The following is a 20,285-nucleotide window of genomic DNA, read 5'->3' as shown; positions in this document are numbered from 1 at the left end:
AGACAGCCAAGAATGCATGCGTTTTATATCTATCTATATGTACACTAATATATATATATATATACATGTATCTAGGACATTTGCTCAAATGAGCAAACGTCCGAATCCATAATAACCGAACACACTTTAACAAAAGCACTTTTATCGAAAAAGCGCTTTTGTTAAAGCGTGTTAAAAAAAAAAAAAAACACTACATTAACATGTGCCCCCCACATACCCCCTACTTTAATATTCTTCCTGTGAGACTGCACTACAGTGGGGAAAAGGGAAATTTCCCTTACCCGCACTGTAGTACAGCCTCGGTAACAGGCATACTTACACAAAAGTGCTTCTTTGGTGAAAAGCACTTTCGTGTAAGTATGCCCAGCCGTTTGGGTTTCAGTTGTTTGCTCATTCGAGCAAACGTCCGGAACCCATACATATATATATATCTACATATATATATATATATATATATATATATATATATATATATATATATATATATGTATATATATATATATATATATATATATATATATATATATATATATATATATATATATATATATATATATATATATATATATATATATATATATCAGAGATGTACATTTGGTTGAAACTATGTTTGGTCAACATCTGTTTAGTTGACAAAATTTGGTCAGCTAAGCAGATGGCCAACAGGTGTCCGAGATCACACGATTCTTGTGGTTGGTTTGAGCCTGTGTCTTGGGCTCAGATAGACTGAGAGAAGGAGTGCATATTATACAATGACCCCCTATTAATATTCAAAAATGTGCACACTGATTGGCCAGCCAAACCAGTGTGCCAGTTGTAAATCCCACAATATACCAACGGAAAAACATCCAGTCACCTGAACTTCTTTCCGTTGGTATATTGTTTAAATTTTACTTTTACTTCTTAAAAAAGAAAAAGAAAATCTTTAGCCTCAACTCTGGACATACCAGAGAGGCAGCTTGGACAAAATACAAGGGAAATCAGGTACGTTATTTAAAATTAAACACACGTACCTGATATCCCTTGTATTTCTTCCATGCTGTCTCTCTCCTACCCCTAAACTGCCCTAAATTTTTTTAATTAAAAAAAAAAAGAAGAAAACAAAAACAGAGCAATGGAGACTTTCTTTTCTCTGTTGCTTCCATTTCAAAGCATTAATGTACTGGGCATGCATGGGAACGCAAGTCCCATACAGATGCTCCGTACATGCTCAGTACATCAACACAAGGAAGCAGTATACCACCAGCCGCAGAAGAACAGTAATGTGCCGTTATACAAAGACATTATTTAAGAAAAGTAAGTATTTTTTTTCTTAAATAATGTCATTGCATAATAGCAATAACCAACTCCGTGGTTGTGGTATATTGAAGTTTACCCAAAGTTGGCTTTATTTAATCACTCAGGCTTCGCCCTCATGATTAAACCACGCCAACCATGAGTAAATCTTCAATATACCACACCACATCGTTGATTATGGCTTAATTATCGAGGAGGCACTAAAGGAGTTTGATTGAAAATCTTTTCTTTGAATCTGGAGGCTTTTGCAAAGAAGCCTTGGAAATCACTGATCAACCTGTCTGGCAATGCGGGAGCCCCTGATATCCAGCGAAAGACTACAGAGAAACAAAATGAAGGCTAGCATTAAAAAGTGACTACATTTGTACTGTATTGGTTAAGATGTTTGGTGTAAAGCTGAAATGTACCTTTTTATATTAAAAAATAACAGATGGCCTTGTTCAAATCACAGACTGTCCCCACAGTTGTTTCATTTTCCCCTCCACATGTCTAAATCTAATAGCTGAAAGGTCATAAAATATAAGAACCTAGGAGGCTGTTATGAATAAGGATCCTGTGTGCTGTTAAGTTTGCTTCTTCCTATTTCTCATTTGTTACTGAACTTGTCTATTTTAGGAGTACTTTTTTGTCTGTTCCCTGCATTTTGTAACACTCTAGCAGAGCTTATCTTCACACACTCCTGAAGGGAGGCTGTCCCAAGCAAAATGTAAACATTGACAAACAATAACAAATGTCTGACCTATCTAGGCTGGAGATTTCCTCACTTCTTTGGCAATTAGTCATTCTAGTTAACTAGCAGCCTATTCATCCCTACTTCCCATAAGAATTAATATTTATCTGGCTAATACATTTGTAATACTATCACCATTTTGTTTGTGGATGAAAAAGCACTTTTCTACACTGCAAATGAGCTTAACTCTCCTAATTTGTATCATAAATGCTTTGATCACTTAATTCCTGAAAAGAAAGAAAAACACACACACACAAAGGCAACATCATTACTGGAGCAGTTAATTCATTATTAACTGAAATGCTGTAACACATAAATGTTTTTACAGTATATCTTTACTGCAAAATTTAATCTGCAGTATGTTTATGAGGATTAATAGTGGTTGTATCAGTTGTTAAGATAAAATTAAAACATCTGTGTTGTATGCAGGAGAAATACCAGAGCGTATCTGATGACATTGCCAAGGACTTGCACGGAGTCCAGTCTCAGCTGCGCAAGCAAGAGGCCCTAGAACATGAACTGTCTGGAAATGAACAACAGGTAAGTAGAAACATTAGTTCATTCACTCACATGCATGACTTGTATGTCATGTTTTATTTAAAGAATAATCAATAGCAAGGAGGTGGGTTGTGGGAGGAATTCTGCCCAACTAGTAAGGTTTAATCCTAAGAGTGAAGCTGAAGGACCAGTTTTCTACCCAGTAAGAAGTAAATCCCACCATAACCCCCTCTCATCCCTTCCATAGATTATTGTGTTGATGCCATGATTTGGGAGGTCCTGGCACTAAACAATATGGTGCATATTTGTCATCAAGTCACAGTCAGTATTTTGATATTTTGTTTTCTTTTCGGTCTGTGTTGTTAGCTATGAAGTATTTTTACTTTATTATTTAATTAATTTATTGACAGTTATTTAATGTACATATGTGGAAGTGAAAAGTTGGTCTCTTTATCAGGTCAGACAGCTGAAGGAATGGCTTCCTGCTGTGCTGGACAAAAAGCAGCAGAACATGGTTTATGATATGTTGATTCCATCATGTTATAAACTTTGAAACTTTGCTGGCAAAATATTGCAAAAGTTGATCTTACTCAGTCGTCTTCACTTACGCAGTTTTCTGGTGTGCATAAAAGTTATATTTTTAATTTGGAATTTTATTGAGACAGGAGTCCCCGTGGACTATGCTGTTTGCAGATGACATTGTGATCTGTAGTGAGAGTAGGGAACAGGTGGAGGAGACCCTGGAGAGATGGAAATGTGCTCTAGAGAGAAGAGGAATGAAGGTCAGCAGGACTAAGACAGAATATATGTGTGTGAATGAGAGGGAGGATAGAGGAATGGTGAGGATGCAAGGAGTAGAGGTGGCGAAGGTGGATGAGTTAAAATACTTGGGATCAACAGTTCAGAATAATGGTGAGTGTGGAAGAGAGGTGAAGAAGAGAGTACAGACAAGATGGAGTGGGTGGAGAAGAGTGCCAGAGTAATTTGTGACAGACGAGTACCAATAAGAGTGAAAGGGAAGGTCTACAAGAGGGTAATGAGACCAGCTATGTTATATGGGTTGGAGACAATGGCACTGATAAAAAGGCAGGAGTCAGAGCTGGACGTGGCAGAGTTAAAGATGCTAAGATTTGCTTTGGGTGTAACAAGGGTAGACAGGATTAGGAACAAGTATATTAGAGGGTCAGCCCAGGTTGGAAGGTTTGGAGACAAAGCCAGAGAGGCAAGATTACATTGGTTTGGATATGTGCTGAGGAGGGATGCAGAGTATATTGGGAAAAAAGATGCTAAGGATGAAGCTGCCAGGTAACAGGAAAAGAGGAAGGCCTAAGATAAGGTTTATGGATGTGGTGAGAGAGGACATGCAGGTGGTTGCTGTGACAGAGCAAGATGCAGAGGACAGGAAGAAATGGAAACAGATGATCTGCTGTGGCGACCCCTAATGGGAGCAGCCAAAAGAAGAAGAAGATTGAGTTTTGGGTTTTAATCAATGGTTCACAGTTGTGTGGGAAGTAGTCTAGTGTATGGAATTTCTGATGTAAAGAAATAAGTTCTGTGTTTGTATTTTTGTTTATATATTTCAATCATGTTTAATATGTTAAAGTTATCTTTATATATGTTTGTTGTGTAGAAATTATAAAACAACACTGAGCTATATCTAAAACTACCATCTCTGCAATATTCTGTATGTTCAGTATACCAGAAGATTATTTTAATTTATCTTAAATGACACACACAATGGTATAATACAAAATAATGCCTGGCAATGGAGTGTTCTGACTGCTTGACCAATGTTGTATAAATGTGTTCCATTTTTGCTTTGTATGCTTTTCAGAATTACTGAAATATTAGCTCATTTACTACATGAGAATATATTTCATGCATATTTTCAAGTTTCACTGTAAAACAAATGCATTCAGTGGCTGTACATTTAAAATGTGCTTTTGTCAACCATACAGTAATAGCACCATCTTTGCAAAGATTTCCCTGATGCCATATTATTACTGAAAATGTCTAAGTCCCATTAAGTATCTAATTGAAGAGTTACAAACACTGTAAGACTTGAGATCCAGTTCTCCAGTACCATTTACATAAATCACACAAATCCTTTTCCCCTAAGGCTATAAAAGAATTGAATACAGGGGAGTCAGGACGCCCATAAGATTTATAAAACAAGATTCTAATATGTGTATTCCCTAATCCCTTATATTGGTCTTCTGAGCTGTTAAGCAATAACAGATGTGCATGTCTATATATATATATATATATATATATATATATATATATATATATATGGCTCCTCTTCACAATATCGAATGAATGGAAGCTTGAATGCATAAGCTCGAGACGAAAATCTTAAACTTCCTTTCACTCAAAATTGTGAATGGGAAGTGTAGGGTTGGAGAAAAAAGGGTTCACTTACCTTTCTGCAGAGGGCCAGGTCCCCCTGCACGCTTGCAGGTAAAATCCACATGCTACGTGACTGCAGTATAGCGGAGGACTGGAAAGTCTTCCGTTTTGCTCTTATGCTCTCCTTCGCTGTAGTGCGATCTTGGAGTAGGAATATTTAAGTGGGGGGGGTGTGGGGGGTGCAAAGGGGTGAAGCCCCCCTGCAAAAATATTAGAAAGATGTACATTTTTTTTTATGCCCCCTTCACATTTTCGAGTTTCTTTAAACTCGAGATTCTGGCTTCAGGCTTATGAATTTTAAGTTTAGAAAAATTTGATCATATGAAGGGGAACCATATACACACACACACACACACACACACACATATATATATATATATATATATATATATATATATATATATATAATATATATTGATCTAATTCACATGACTGAAAATTCAAAATACTGAATTCAATTTGACTGAGACCACAATACCTAATTTTCAAAATACTGAAAACTCATTTGACTGAGTCTCATTATACTGAAAGCTTATAATGCTGAATTTCAAAATACTGAATTTTAAGCCATAGACATTTACAACACCAATGACCAACTCTTTCCAAAAGTTAAACACTACTTACTTACCCTCTTAACAGAAACCAGACAATATAAAACCAAACAAGGTGGGGGCTATGCCCCCACACTCCCGCAACTATATATACTATTTTGAGGATTGCATTACAGTGGGGAAAAGGGCATATACCTTTTACTTACCTTACATTACTGCACATACTTCCACTATTGCCGGGAGTACATGAAATGCCCACCATATTACTTTAGATACTTCGTATAAAAATGTAAAGAGACATACCCACGTTTAGAAACACTGCAACACTACTTTCTATACTACTGTCAGTATTCTGACAGTTGGCACTTTAAGTTATAGTAATGTTTTTTTATCACAAGCAAGTCACAGGTGAAGGGAAACAAACATCATGTTTGTGGCTTAAAATTCAGTATTTTGAAATTCAGCATTGTGCTTTTTATATAATGAGACTCAGTCAAATTTAGTAGTTTGAAATTTAGGTATTATGGTCTCAGCCAAATGAAATTCAGTATTTTGTGTTTTCAGTCATGTGAAGTAGATCCATATATATATATATATATATATATATATATATATATATATATATATATATATATTTCTGTTACTTAAGAAGTTAACTTGAGTGTTTCAGCCATTACACACAGAGCTATCTGAGGAGGAGCACCTGATCTGTGATATATAGCAATAAGCAGCCTGTTATTTTTTGCTTATTTGTAGTAGTTATTGCTTATTCTAGATATTTATAGCAATTTTATTGTATACTGCATACTTGTACTGTATTTTATAGCTATTGGCTCACTGCTGGTTTTCTGCTGTGATAAAAATTTCTGTAGTGTTTTCTGCCTAAAATAGCTTCCCTCCCTCCCAATTGGCACCTTGACTTTATACCTGCTGGCCTTGCAGTTGCCCGCCCCTACTCTAAATTTGATCTTGGACACTCCTCCCAGTCTAGTGTCATTAGTTCATTCTACCTAATACAGAGAGAACATCTGAGAAGGCCAACCCACTTAGTTTCTTTCCTTCTGTTTCACCTTTCTCCCTTTCTTAAAAAAAAAAAAAAAAAAAAAATTGCCTGAATCTCCTTGTGTTCTGACTGTGCTTCTCAAACATTTTGGAAATATAGAGTATATTTTAGTGCATTTATTAAAACTGTATTTGCCTTAATATTGCTACAACTCAAGTGTTCTACGTTGCACTGCATCTGAATTGCTTTAGTGTGTTTTAGCTGCTTTTCTGTATATATAGATTTTTCTGTATATGTAGACTAGCTACTTATTCTATGGGGGTTGCAGTGGTGCAGTGGTTAGTGTTGTCGCCTCACAGCAAGAGGTTCTCCTGTTTGATTCTAGGCTGGAGCTCCTTCTGTGTGGAGTCTGCATGTCCTCCCTGCGGTCGAGTGACATTAAAGACATGCTTGTAGGTGTGAGCATGAATGGGTGTGCCTCCTTTGAAGATTGGGCATCGGGCTGGCAACTCACCACCGTAAAAATCCACTGCCAATCATTAGCAGACCAGAGTTCCACAGTGGTGTCCCCTAACCGGGAAAAGCCGAAAGACATTACTAGACTAGCTACTTATTCTACTGTATTACTGCCTCTTAAATCGTTTTTCAGTTGTGCACTTGCCTTCTTCATTTAAAAAGTTTTAAACTACTAATTTTGTAGAGTTTTAATTGCATTTACTGTTTAGGGCTACACACTCAAGTGCATTAGCCTTTTCAGTGTTTGTTTACTGTATTATTGCATTGTTTAGCCTGTTTTAACAAAAAAAAAAAAAAAAAACACTATCTTGTTTGCTCATTTCCTGCCTTTCTTAGCTAGTATAGTCCATATTCCAGGCTTTGCTGGTTTCAGGACTTTATTTTCTGTGTCCAGAGCTATCCAGATCTTGCTGTGGTAGAGGGAAGTCCTACTGCTTAGCAGTGGGAGCAGTGAGCATTGTACTGCCTATCTAACACTGGAGGAGTGATTTCCAGCTCTGACACTGTAATTTTATTAGCCATTTTGGGCTGATTTCTGTCGCTTTCAACTTTCTGGCTTAAAAACACATGTATTTGTGCATTTTCACATTGTGCAGCACCGTGGGGCTACAGTTAAACTATTCCAGGTGCCAGAAAATCTGCTCTTCAAATTTTTCCTTAGAACTAGCTGGTTTCTCAGTAGTAGCACTAAAATCTGAACCCCTGTGACTAGCACTTGCTCTAGAACTTGCTGGAAAGCACTAGGAAGTCGTAATCTGATACAAGCACTCAACTCTTCTTGTTAATAAGGAGAAATTAATCGTAGGCACTAAACAGCCTATAACTGCAAAGTACCTTGCAAAGGTAAGGGAAAACAGCTCTTGTACTTTACAAAAAAAGCACCTAAACATGTATGTCCAAGGGTCAGCTTCCGGTGATTTCTCCTGTCCACCTGGTGAATCTGGGCATACTGGGGCAATGCAGCAACTGCCTCATGTACACAGACAACCATCTCCTCCTACCACCCAACACTACAACCTGCGAGAGGTGCACTTACATAGCCAAGCTCTCTCCAGCCAAGATTGTGCTAGTTAGTCAAGAGGAGAAGCTTAACACCTGCACTACACCTCAAGCAGCACATAGCCCTTCAAAACCCACACCATCAACACCCACACATAGTAATACTAAACCCACATATGCAGAGGCCCTTAACATTAACCTGCCCAAGCAACAAGGACCTCCGAAGCTGAAACACAAACAAACATTACTCACAACCAAAGTGACACATAGCTCACAACACCAGTGTGCCACCCAACAACAGCCCCTAATGCAAGACAAAGTACCCAACACTGTAATCATAGGTGACTCTATAGTCAGGCATACTGATGTCCCACTCACCAGGCTGAACAAGGATAAAATTACAGTCAGCTGCCTGTCGGATGCCAGAATCTGCCACATAACGCATGCACTCAAGTCACTCCACAACAAGTACAAATACGACTCTGTCATTGTCCATGCTGGAGTTAATGACTTGAGACATACCTCCCTGGAATACATGAAAAGAGACATGGAAGAGCTCTCAGATCATGTGGCCCAGGCGGGTATGATGCTAGCCCTGAGTAGCATCCTGCCTTTGCCCAGAAATACACCACAGTATAAGGACAAAATGATTGACTTCAACAATTGGCTAAGCTTCTGGTGTCATTCAAAGGGGATCCAGTATCTGTTTGCTTGGGATGACATGATCGACAAACCACGATGCTTTGCCAGAGATGGTCTGCACCTGTCAACCCTGGGATTCAGGTTACTGGCTAAAGCTCTTGCCACCCCTATAGTGCCTTTTTTAGGTAAGGTTCAAAGGACAAAACCACCACCGTAACAGATACAAGCATGCAAAATCTGAAGGTAATGCTACTCAATGCTAGAAGTCTAAACCCCAAAATGCATTCTCTCGAGGCACTCCTAAAAATGGAGAACATTAATATCTGTGCAGTAACTGAGACCTGGTTCAAGGCTCCAGAGAACACCCCTGCAATACCAGGCTACAACTCTTACTGCACTTTTTGGCCACCAAACCAAGATCGAAACACTAAAGGTGGAGGAGTGTCCATATTCACCAAAGATACTAACACCTCCAGGCTAGCTGCCCAACACAATGCATCTGAAATTCTCCAGGTGCAACTAACACTAGGTAAGACGGCAATCCCAACTGTAGCTTGCTACAGATCCCCCACCATGCCCCAAGATTCTCACTACACCTTTCTAAACATACTGGAAAATATTAAGATACAACCAAACACCCTAATACTGGCTGATTTCAACTACTCTGCCATTAACTAGGAAAATGACTTGGGTACCAACACCTTTTCACAATGGTTCTTAAAATCATAAATTCCAATGCCCTGGATCAACTAATCCATCGTCCCACCAGGGACTCCAATATCCTAGACCTCATCATTACCAACATGGGAGATAGATGCTCCACACCAGTGGTCACCCCCTCATTGGTCAGGATTGACCATAAGCAAATCACCCTTGACATCCACATCCCACCCCCACCCCCCAGTAAGGAAACCTCTGTAAAAAACTTCTCCAAAGCCAACTTCATGCTACTCAAGTCAGAAGTGACAAACTTCATGACACCCATGCAGATGGGAGCTGAAAGTTCGACTCCAATCCTACACTAAGGCACTGCACGAGCACATCCACTTGTGCATGAATCATGCCATCCCAAATAGAACCAAAATGCTCTCCTCCAAAAAAAGGAAGCCAATCTGGTAGTCCCCTGCCACAGACAAACTATACAACAGAAGGAAGAAACTGTTGCAGAAAAGAGGAAAATCCCAGGATGCAAAAAACTCCCTTACCAGCCTTAGTAAGAAGCTGAGATCCCTCATAAAATCCTCCAAAGCTAGCTACAAAAATAAAATTCCCAAAGATTCCAAAGACAACCACAAGGCATTCTATAAATATGTCAAGAATCTAAATGGCAATGCTCAGATCTGCTCTGAGCTACAACAGAATGGCATTAAATATAGTGATCCCAAGGATATTGCCAATATCCTGGCAGATCGATTTAGTGCCAACTTCACCCCCTCTCACCCCCTAAAGGGCCCATCTGAGTACCAAAAGATTGCCAAAATTCTGGTAATCATGACCACATAGGTAGAAACTGCACTATCCAAAGCTAAGAATATAGCATCCATGGGACCAGATGACATCCCGGGCTGTGTACTACATGAACTACAAAATGCACTGGCACCTCACCTAAGTGTCATGTTTAATCATAGCCTCACCTCAGGCTTCTTGCCCACTGAGTGGCGCACAGCTGCAGTTATCCCACTCCACAAGGGGGGATCGACCTTGCATCCCAGATACTACTGTTCCATCAGTCTGACGAGCCTGATCTGCAAGGGCATGGAATGCATTATCATGGAACTTATAAACAAAGACATTGGCAACCTTCAAACACTGTACCCCTCCATGTTTGGGTTTGTGAGGGGCCGATCTTGTCTCCTGAACCTGATTTACTTCTTTAAATCAGTCTCCAGAGCCATGGACAAGGGTAAGGTGGTCTACACAGAGTATCTGGACCTAACCAAGGCCTTTGACACCATCCCCCACTATGTAATTATAGATAAACTTACTAAGCTGGGCATAAATCACTATGTCACTCAATGGGTTGCCAACTAGCTTACTGACAGAACCCAGACTGTAAAAGTAGCTGACTCCAAATCCAGCTCCAGACAAGTGACAAGTGGAGTACCTTAGGGTTCAGTCTTGGGACCGCTCTTGTTTGGCATCTACTTCTCTAAAGTACAGGCCAACAGTAAGCGACTCTGGCTAACAAAGTTTGCAGATGACTGCAAACTGGGAGCCATTACTGAATCCCCAAATGATGTGGATATTCTACAAAAGGGCCTTGCAGAAACAGATGCTTGGTGCCAGAGCCATGGGCTTAAGCTTAATGTCAAGAAATGTATAGTTATCCCCTTTGGGGAAAAAACATGTACCCATGAATTACCACATAGGTGGCAGTACACTAAACACCGAAAGTGTGATGAGAGACTTAGGGACACAGGTAGACAGTGGTCTCACCTTCGATAACCACATTGCCACAACAGTTAGGAAATCCTTCTATGTGGCACACCTCATCACTAAGGGCTTTTCATCCAGAAAAAAGGAGGTCATTGTCCCACTCATCCCTCATTAGACCCATTATAGAGTACAACGCCCTGTTTGGTATGTACCTCACAAGACATCTGCAACAGCTGGAAAGGCCACAGAAATACCACACTAAAAGAATCACAGGCCTAAAGCAGATGCCCTATGCTGGCCATCTAAAAAAAACTTCAGCTATACTCTGTGGCATATCGTCTACTCAGAGGTGATCTCTGCTTAAAATACAAGGCCATGTCAAACCCTGAGCTGTTGGACATGCTCCACTTAAAGAAATCCCAATCCCTCAGAGCCACACACTCCAGGGATCTAAACCTTGTCATCACAATGAACAAAACATGCTGGATGGGGTAGGTTCCTGACCCAAAGACTCCTCATACTCTTGAATAGACTGCCCATACATGTCAAGCAGAGTGCCTCCTTGAACCTCTTCAAAAGGAACCTTGACAATTGGATGGGAAATAGGAATTTCACCCCAGGGATCACGTCAGTTACCCTGCTAAACAGGGGTCCAGGGAAGTAAATATTGTGGGAAGAAATATCCAGAGAATTGTTATGGCTAGGCTTGTATAGGCCCTAGGGCCGATAGCCTAGTACCAACCTATGAACCTATAGATGCATATATATATATATATATATATATATGTGAGTGTGTGTGTATGTGTGTGTGCGTATGTGTGTGTGTGTGTGTGTGTGCGTGTGTGCGTGCGTGTGCGTGTGTGTGTGTGTGTGTGTGTGTGTGTGTGTGTGTGTGTGTGTGTGTGTGTGTGTGTGTGTGTGTGTGTGTGTGTGAGAGAGAGAGAGACAGAGAGAGAGCATGTTTATGTATATAAATATGTTTACCCATGTCTTTATGCCTGAGCTGTGGCTAAAAAGTTCAGTTACCTGGTTAACAAATAATTGTGTATGTCTATCAAAATGATTAAGTATAAAATCACAAAATAATTTGAAAACAGCATTTTGGTAAACAAACCTGTTGAAAAACAAAAAAACAATGAAAAAACATTAACAAAGGAAACTATATAGTTTCCATTTACAATAGTAAAACAAAACCCTTCCACTACATTCAGATCAAATTTGTCTGAACAGTGGTATTGTTATATTTGGAGTTTTTGTAAGGTAAGGTTTTGGGGTAGGGCTAGGGGCAGGGTTAGCCACCTCTGCATCACTTTACTAATGTGAGCTAATCCTAACTAATCCCATACCTAACCCTAACCCAACACCTTACATTAGAAAACCCCCTTCCACTACACATGACAGCTTGAACATTAACAGCATACAACACACACATATATAAAACATTACAGGTCTCCTCTTGCCTACCCTTACTGTAACCCTCAAAAACATTCTCACATGCACAAACTTTTACGTTTTTTTTTTTTTTTTTTTTTTTTTTACAGTTTATTTGGGGTTCCTGCAGTTTCATGCCACTGTTTAATTTTTTATTCTGTGCATGGCTTTAAAGTCTATGTGAATATATATATTTTTGGAATTTATGGCATGATAATTGGCCAAACCTTTCCCTACTTAATGAGTTATAGAAAATATGGGAGAGAAAATTCAGTCAGATATGGTGTCAAAAATAGCCTTAGTAAAAAAAAGGATGTAGATATAGAAAACACAAAAGGTGCTACAGTTTGCTCTGGATGGAAAGGCTAGATAAATCTGAGTCTTGACAAAGGTGGGCAGTTGTTAATGTAATAAAAGATATAAACAGACCGACGTGGAAAGGCTAAGATATGAAAACACTCCACTTGTTAAAGTGTTAAGTGAGGTGATTGTGCGAGTTAAGAATTCACTAAGGTAAATAGGGACATGATCTGAGGAAGAAATAGATGAAGATTGTAATATAGAAAAGGGAATGGGCAACTTGGTCAACAGTTAATGGAAACGTAGAAAATGTCCGAACTTGGGGTCACAGAAGAACCCAAAGTGAATACAATAGCCATAATGTTCTCTCTCTAAGCCTGATTGGTATATAAGGCTTTGCAATGACTTAAGAAAACTAACTATGTTATTTACATTTGTTTCATATCCCATGCCCCTAGAGGATAAACTGATTGAAAAAGTTAGCAAAGTTAAGTTTCTGTCCTCTTTTGACTTTAACAAAGGCTATTGGCATCTGTTTGGATATCTCCAAAGACTGGATTTTTTATGTCTCTTAGTTGAATGCTAGAGTAGTAAACTTTACTTGATGAAATATCATCTGATATTTGCTTCTCAGAGTTTGGCAAATGTTTTTCCTTATTTCATCTCTAGTTACTCTGTAGATTTACCAAGCATAATTCCTAATTACAATAGTCTTGTGAGTAGTCTTGGTGACCTAAGAATAACCTGTTACTTTTAATTCTTATGGTGCCTGTTTGTCTAATATGATGAAAAGGACACTGTTAAATAGCTCTAAGGGTGAGTTAATGTGTGGGAGATAGTTTATGTAGGACCAGTCCACTGACATGAGGGTATCACCTCCTTGATTTATGGACAAGTTTTTGAGACTTCTTATTAACACTCTCTGTAGTTATGAGGTTACAATGTTTCCATATGATATATATTAGCAGAAGGCATCACTTGTGATTAGCCAGAATGCCTGGAGAGGAGATGCACATATTTATTTATTTAACATTTGTTCACCAGGTTAGTGGTCTGGTCTGTTGATCCTTTTCTGCCTCAAACTGAGCACAAAGAGCAGAAAATACAACACTGCCTTTCAATCAACAGTATTATATACAAAATGAGTGCACAGTAGCAAATGGTAAGATTCAGTGCAATCAGGGTAAGATTAAATGATACAGTCAGATTGCATTCAGAAAAGAAAAAATATATTCAAAATGTAAGCTAAGCATAAGATGTGCTCAAGACATAGATGCCAAAAAATGCACCTTGAGAGGGATGCTTCCAGAATACATGGGTTATGATCGGTGCAACCTAATCATAACTCTTTGTAGTACATGTCCTACCTGTTACAAAAAAAAGAAAGAAAGAAAAGCCCCCAAAAAATCATTTAGCAAGTGCTACCCCATAGACATCAAGTAAGGAAAAAAAATCAGGGACAGTTTTAAATACTGCCTTGATTTACATAAGTTACTTACAAACTTACTTATGTAACTTATATGGACATGGTGGTCGTTAGCCTAATATATAACTATGAATGTGTGAATGATATGCAGAGATCACTGAGAGTGATGGAATGTCACTTTCCTTATACTCATCTGTAACAACACTTAAGTCGGGCCTAAGGGATAAGCACTGTCATGGCCAGGTCTTCAGCAATAGAAGCGAGTGACGGGTTTATAATTTTTCAGATTTTTGGGGCATAATTACAATGCGACATGCACTATACAGAATACTAGAGTCACCAAGTAATAGTAATACTCTTGATGTATATTTATCATACCAATTTAACATTGTGGGCACCAGTTTTATTTCTTTCTCTGATTTAATATACACATCTTACAGATTTACCTATATCTATACTCCCAATGCTTCCTTTCCAGGTGTGTCAGGTGATCGTATGTCAATCTTTATTTAACATTATCTTGGATAAATGTTGAAAACTGTGATTTTCTTTTATGTCCCCTTTTTTATTTTATTTCTAGGGGGATGATTTATGTGGGGTGTGGGATAGGGGTTGTTTTCATGGAATCTGGGTGGGCTTTTTTGTGTGAGCAGTGTTCCTTTTTTATCTTTTAAGTGTGAGTAAGGCTGAGTTACTGTGATTAGCTACATTGTTTCAATGACTGATGTGCATATGATGGGATTAAATGACTGTTAACTTGCACATAGTTGTGAAAAAATTCATAAACATGGGAGGCCTGATGTCTAATACATGAAACATCTTGTAATGTAAGTTAAGTGAAAAAGTTTTGGGAAAAAGTGATGAAGCCATAAGCTCTGAACTGAGTTATGTAATCCTACAGTGCAATATATTTCCTGTATTGTGCAAGCTAGACCTCCACACATTCCATTATGATTGGTATATCATATGCGTAGCTTTCTACTGTAGTTCTGAGGTACAAATCAGTTTTATAATTGGATTTGTTTGTGTGCTTTGCATACTTTTCAACATCTTAGAGCAAGAAATCTGGACAAAGCCATAAATAATTGGGGGACAAAGGCCCAAAAATATGGACACTTTTCAAATATTGCTCTTACAAACTTAGAAAGTAGATAGAATAACAGGTTTTGCATTAGCAGGAATTTTCTGAGGCATATGAAGTCTGAAACTCAAATGCCTGTCATTATTTTCTGACTTCAACCCTCAATTATTTTCCAGTGGTTTGCCAGAAAACCACAATTTTAGGAGAAACAGATGAAAATTATGAGGCAAAAATCTGGACATTCTGCAAAAATAGTAGTAGTTGGTAGTGCAGTGAGGCATGTGCTAGGACGCATTAGTTTTATAGCTTGGCTTGGTTTTTAGTTTTACATTTTTTAAATCTTAGTCTAGATAGAGTCACATCTGTTTGCCAGTTATGTCATTTCTAAATGGTTAATTACATTGTTTTAGTTCATATTTTAGTCTTAAAAATAAACAGTTTAATTTGAAGATGTGGATTTAGGTGGGCAGATTTATTATGGGGGAATTGTACATGTGTATTTTGTGTGTGTAGCATGACGTTCCTTTTTTAAAATAAAGTGAATAGGAAATGTGACATATATATTTTTTTACTTTTAAACTAATTCTATATTGGAGTTTGGGGGCTGTATTTGGTGGACTGGGGTGTTTCTTTTTATATGTGCACATGTGTGTGCCTCTTTCTGTCTGTGTATGTATGTATGTGTGTGAGCATGCTTCTGTGTGTGTCTTTTAGTGGTACATCCTGGAATTGGTAAATATATTTAGCATACCCTTTTATCAATATATGCTGTTAGATTATATGTATGGGATATATACTGGATCACCAGTGAAGTATTCATTGCAACCCCATATATCTTTTGCCTTTTATCAAGTCCAAATCCATCAGAATACAAATAAAGATTAAAAAGGCATCATTTTTTTGTAAGACTGCAATACCCTCTGTGCTGTATCATCAATGTGTCTTCAAATATTCTAACTCCAGGACTGTAAAACAGTGGGTTTAAGAACAAAATTCCTTTACCTACATCTACCTCATATCAGGAAGAGAGATATACACAGCACAGAACTGTCAATCCATTTAAACAAAAATACAGAACAAAAACCGATATTTTACAGAGACAAGTGCGCCTTCACTTTACATTCCCCACATTTCTAAATATACTAAGTCTGAGATTATATAACAAGGGAAGAAAGAGAAAAATGTTTTATCCCACGGTTAAGTGTTCTCAGTAAATCAGACAGCATCGTTAAAGTGAATTTGGGTATTCAATGAAATATACCTGTTTAATCAAGGATCACAGAAACAATGATCAATGAACTTAAATGGCTTTCATATGATGTTTTTCTAAGTTATGTTTTTCAAAATTGAATTTTTGGAAAGGTTTTCCTGGTATTCTTGTGCCTTGACTAAACATAGATAAACTATCCTGGAGAGAGCATAGTGAAATCGCTTGGTCTGGGTCTGGTATCCAGTGACTACTATTCAGCGAGAGAACAGACCAGAAATGCTGTGGGAATCATGTTTACAGAGACTCAGGGAGGGATGTCTTTAAAATCAATGGCAAATTCATGTCAGTCAGACTCCAATGTAAATATGGAACATTTTTTATGTTCTCAGCCTATGATGCACAGCAGGTTTGCAATGGCAAACACAAAAGGCCATTGATGCAGACTTTGCAGGACCTCCTCAGTTAAGTGGGACAAAACAAGTTGTTCTTGATAATGTGTGACCTAAATGCTTGTATCAGTACAGAAAGAGCAGAGTATGATGATTTTCTTAGTCTACATGGCTGGGATTGGGGCAACAGCAATAATGAAAGGCCACTATGGACTTCTGTCTGGGAAATTGCATAATGGTGGACAACACAGTGTCCAGTAAGAGAGACAGACTCAAGATCACATACAAGATTGTCTGTATGTAACTCAGACCTTCTTCTAGTAAGGAAAGGACATTTGGGTTGAATTAAAGATTCAGAAGTTATCCCTAATGAAACAATTCATCCATAGCATACATCACTCTTGGTCACAATCAGCCACAATCAGTGGTGGTCAGAGAAAGCCCTAAATGTCAAACTAGATTAGGCTGAAGAACTAGAAGTTGACTGGAGTGAAAACACAGAAGTTCAAAAAAGTAGTTATAATTCTAGCACCCCAGAAAGAAGAGGAAATAATTGTAGCAAAATAAAAATGGCAGTATCTCAGACTAGCACGTATGAAGACAATAGAATAAATATGTGGTCAAGCTAGATTTGAAAATAAGGTGCATAAGGATGGCTGGTTGTGAAATTCAGAAGTCCAGGCAACAATAGAAAAGATGGAGCAAGCAAAGAAGGAATACTAGTAGTCTAACAAGGAGCCTGAGAAAGCAGTCACAGTGACAAAGAACAAGGCACTAGTAGTCTAACAAGGAGCCTGAGAAAGCAGTCACAGTGACAAAGAACAAGGCACTAGTAGTCTAACAAGGAGCCTGAGAAAGCAGTCACAGTGACAAAGAACAAGGCACTAGTAGTCTAACAAGGAGCCTGAGAAAGCAGTCACAGTGACAAAGAACAAGGCACTAGTAGTCTAACAAGGAGCCTGAGAAAGCAGTCACAGTGACAAAGAACAAGGCACTAGTAGTCTAACAAGGAGCCTGAGAAAGCAGTCACAGTGACAAAGAACAAGGCACTAGTACTCTAACAAGGAGCCTGAGAAAGCAGTCACAGTGACAAAGAACAAGGCACTAGTAGTCTAACAAGGAGCCTGAGAAAGCAGTCACAGTGACAAAGAACAAGGCACTAGTAGTCTAACAAGGAGCCTGAGAAAGCAGTCACAGTGACAAAGAACAAGGCACTAGTAGTCTAACAAGGAGCCTGAGAAAGCAGTCACAGTGACAAAGAACAAGGCACTAGTAGTCTAACAAGGAGCCTGAGAAAGCAGTCACAGTGACAAAGAACAAGGCACTAGTAGTCTAACAAGGAGCCTGAGAAAGCAGTCACAGTGACAAAGAACAAGGCACTAGTAGTCTAACAAGGAGCCTGAGAAAGCAGTCACAGTGACAAAGAACAAGGCACTAGTAGTCTAACAAGGAGCCTGAGAAAGCAGTCACAGTGACATAGAACAAGGCACTAGTAGTTTAACAAGGAGCCTGAGAAAGCAGTCACAGTGACAAAGAACAAGGCACTAGTAGTCTAACAAGGAGCCTGAGAAAGCAGTCACAGTGACAAAGAACAAGGCACTAGTAGTCTAACAAGGAGCCTGAGAAAGCAGTCACAGTGACAAAGAACAAGGCACTGGAGAATTTCAAAGCTTCTGGAAAGTGACTCAGCAGATGGCATATAAAAGCTCTATTAGGTTGCAAGACAATAACAGAAAGACAAAGAAGGTCAGCAGATGCTATTAATATGAGGCACCAACAACAATATGCTCCCTAGTCCAGAAAACATCAGGAGTAGATGGACGGAGTACCTGAAGCAGGTTCTGAACAAAGAAAACCCCAGTTGTACTGTTTCATGAATAGATCATATTGAAAGAAAAAGGAGAAACCACCCTAAAAGAATTATAAAGTCAACTAGGGAAAATGAAGTCAGCAGAAGATATAGTGAACATTGGGGAGGAAATGGTTCCTAAGGATATTCATCACTGTAGAGGGGGAGGGGTGTAGTTAAGATGACTGGAGACTAAGCAATCTAGTGCCATTGAACAAGAGCAAAGGGGATATTTACAAGTGTGAGCAGCAGAGACACATCATGCTCCTGTCACACTATATGAATGTACTGGAGACAGTGACTGATATACAAACATCCAGAGTAGCAGAAAGTAAAATAAGAGATGAGGAATTCAGATCAGGATACACTATGACTGACCTGATGTTTGCAAGGAGACAGAGAGTTAAGAAGGTGCTGGAGACAAAAACTAGGTATTCATAGACATGGAGAAAGCAGGTGATAAAGTCTCAAGGAATCGAATTTAGGCTGTCATGATAATTCAGAGTCCAAGAAACATTGATAGAATTCTTGCAGGCCATGTAGAAGAACCCAGCAGCACAAATAGGAACGTTATTTATACTCAAGAAAGAATTCCCAGTGGAAGTAAGAGAGTTCGGCTCTGAGCCCATTTTAGTTCACATTAGTGATATACTACCTCATCAAACAGGTTGATGGAGACATATTGACAAAACTGTATATAGACAATGCAGGGTCTGAACAGGAAGTTTAGCAAATGATAGGGGACTGGATTGAAATTGTCTATGACTGGAAAAGCTGATGTGCCAAGACATTATTGTGGTTTAGAAAATAGGCTAAACTTTAAATAATACTCTATTAGAGAATGAATGTTCTTCAACAGAGTATTCATATACATGTTTTCCACAATGGAAATAAAGTAAATGGCCACCATCTTGGAAATGCTTGCTAAATCTAATTGTTTAGTAAGTGCAAAAATAAGCAAACAAATAATGAATACAAAGAAAAAAATTCAAGTAGCAAAAATAGCTGTACTAGCAGTTACAAAGACTTGCTGTTTTATTTTCCTGTCTGCAATCATGGCTTAAAAGTGAACATTGGAAAAATAAAAAATATTGCAATGAAGTGCATGTGTGTGTGTGTGTGTGTGTGTGTCTGACTCTGCCTGTGACAGTGCATCTTTGTGTGTGTGTGTGTGTGTGTGTGTGTTTGTGTGTGAGTGAGGATGCATGCATGTGCATCTGAGTTTCTGTATATGTGTTTGAGATTATTTCTGTGTGTGTGTGTGTGTGTGTGTGTGTGTGTGTGTGTGTGTGTGTGTGTGTGTGTGTGTGTGTGTGTGTGTGTGTGTGTGTGTGTATGTGTGTGTGTAATGACTTGTGTGTGTAGATTGGTGTTTTGAGTGTATGTGTGTGTGTGTGTGTGTGTGTGTGTGTGTGTGTGGTGTGGGTGTGTGTTTTGTGTGTGGAGACATCAATACATACTTACATAATGAATAGTTTGGATGTAAAATACATCCTCCAACAACAATTACATAAAAATTGTTTTACATCTAAAGTATTCATATACTAATAATAAAGCAAATACAAAACAAGTTAATAGA

At 38.6% G+C, this 20,285-nt stretch overlaps 1 protein-coding gene across 1 annotated transcript in view; it reads left to right on the top strand.

The window, feature by feature from the left end:
* Positions 1-20,285, top strand: part of SPTBN5 (spectrin beta, non-erythrocytic 5) — a 1,783,454-nt gene that overhangs the window by 692,215 nt on the left and 1,070,954 nt on the right. The window contains exon 32 of the mRNA XM_044073536.1: positions 2,456-2,566. Within this exon, the coding sequence (XP_043929471.1) occupies positions 2,456-2,566 (111 nt within the window). The remainder of the gene's footprint in view (positions 1-2,455; positions 2,567-20,285) is intronic.

The sequence above is a fragment of the Protopterus annectens genome, chromosome 6.part0 (assembly GCF_019279795.1).
Source record: "Protopterus annectens isolate FY-2018-M chromosome 6.part0, PAN1.0, whole genome shotgun sequence".
In the NCBI taxonomy this organism is placed as follows: domain Eukaryota; kingdom Metazoa; phylum Chordata; order Ceratodontiformes; family Protopteridae; genus Protopterus; species Protopterus annectens.
Note: the sequence above shows the minus strand (reverse complement) of the source record. Positions and strands in the feature narration are given on the sequence as shown.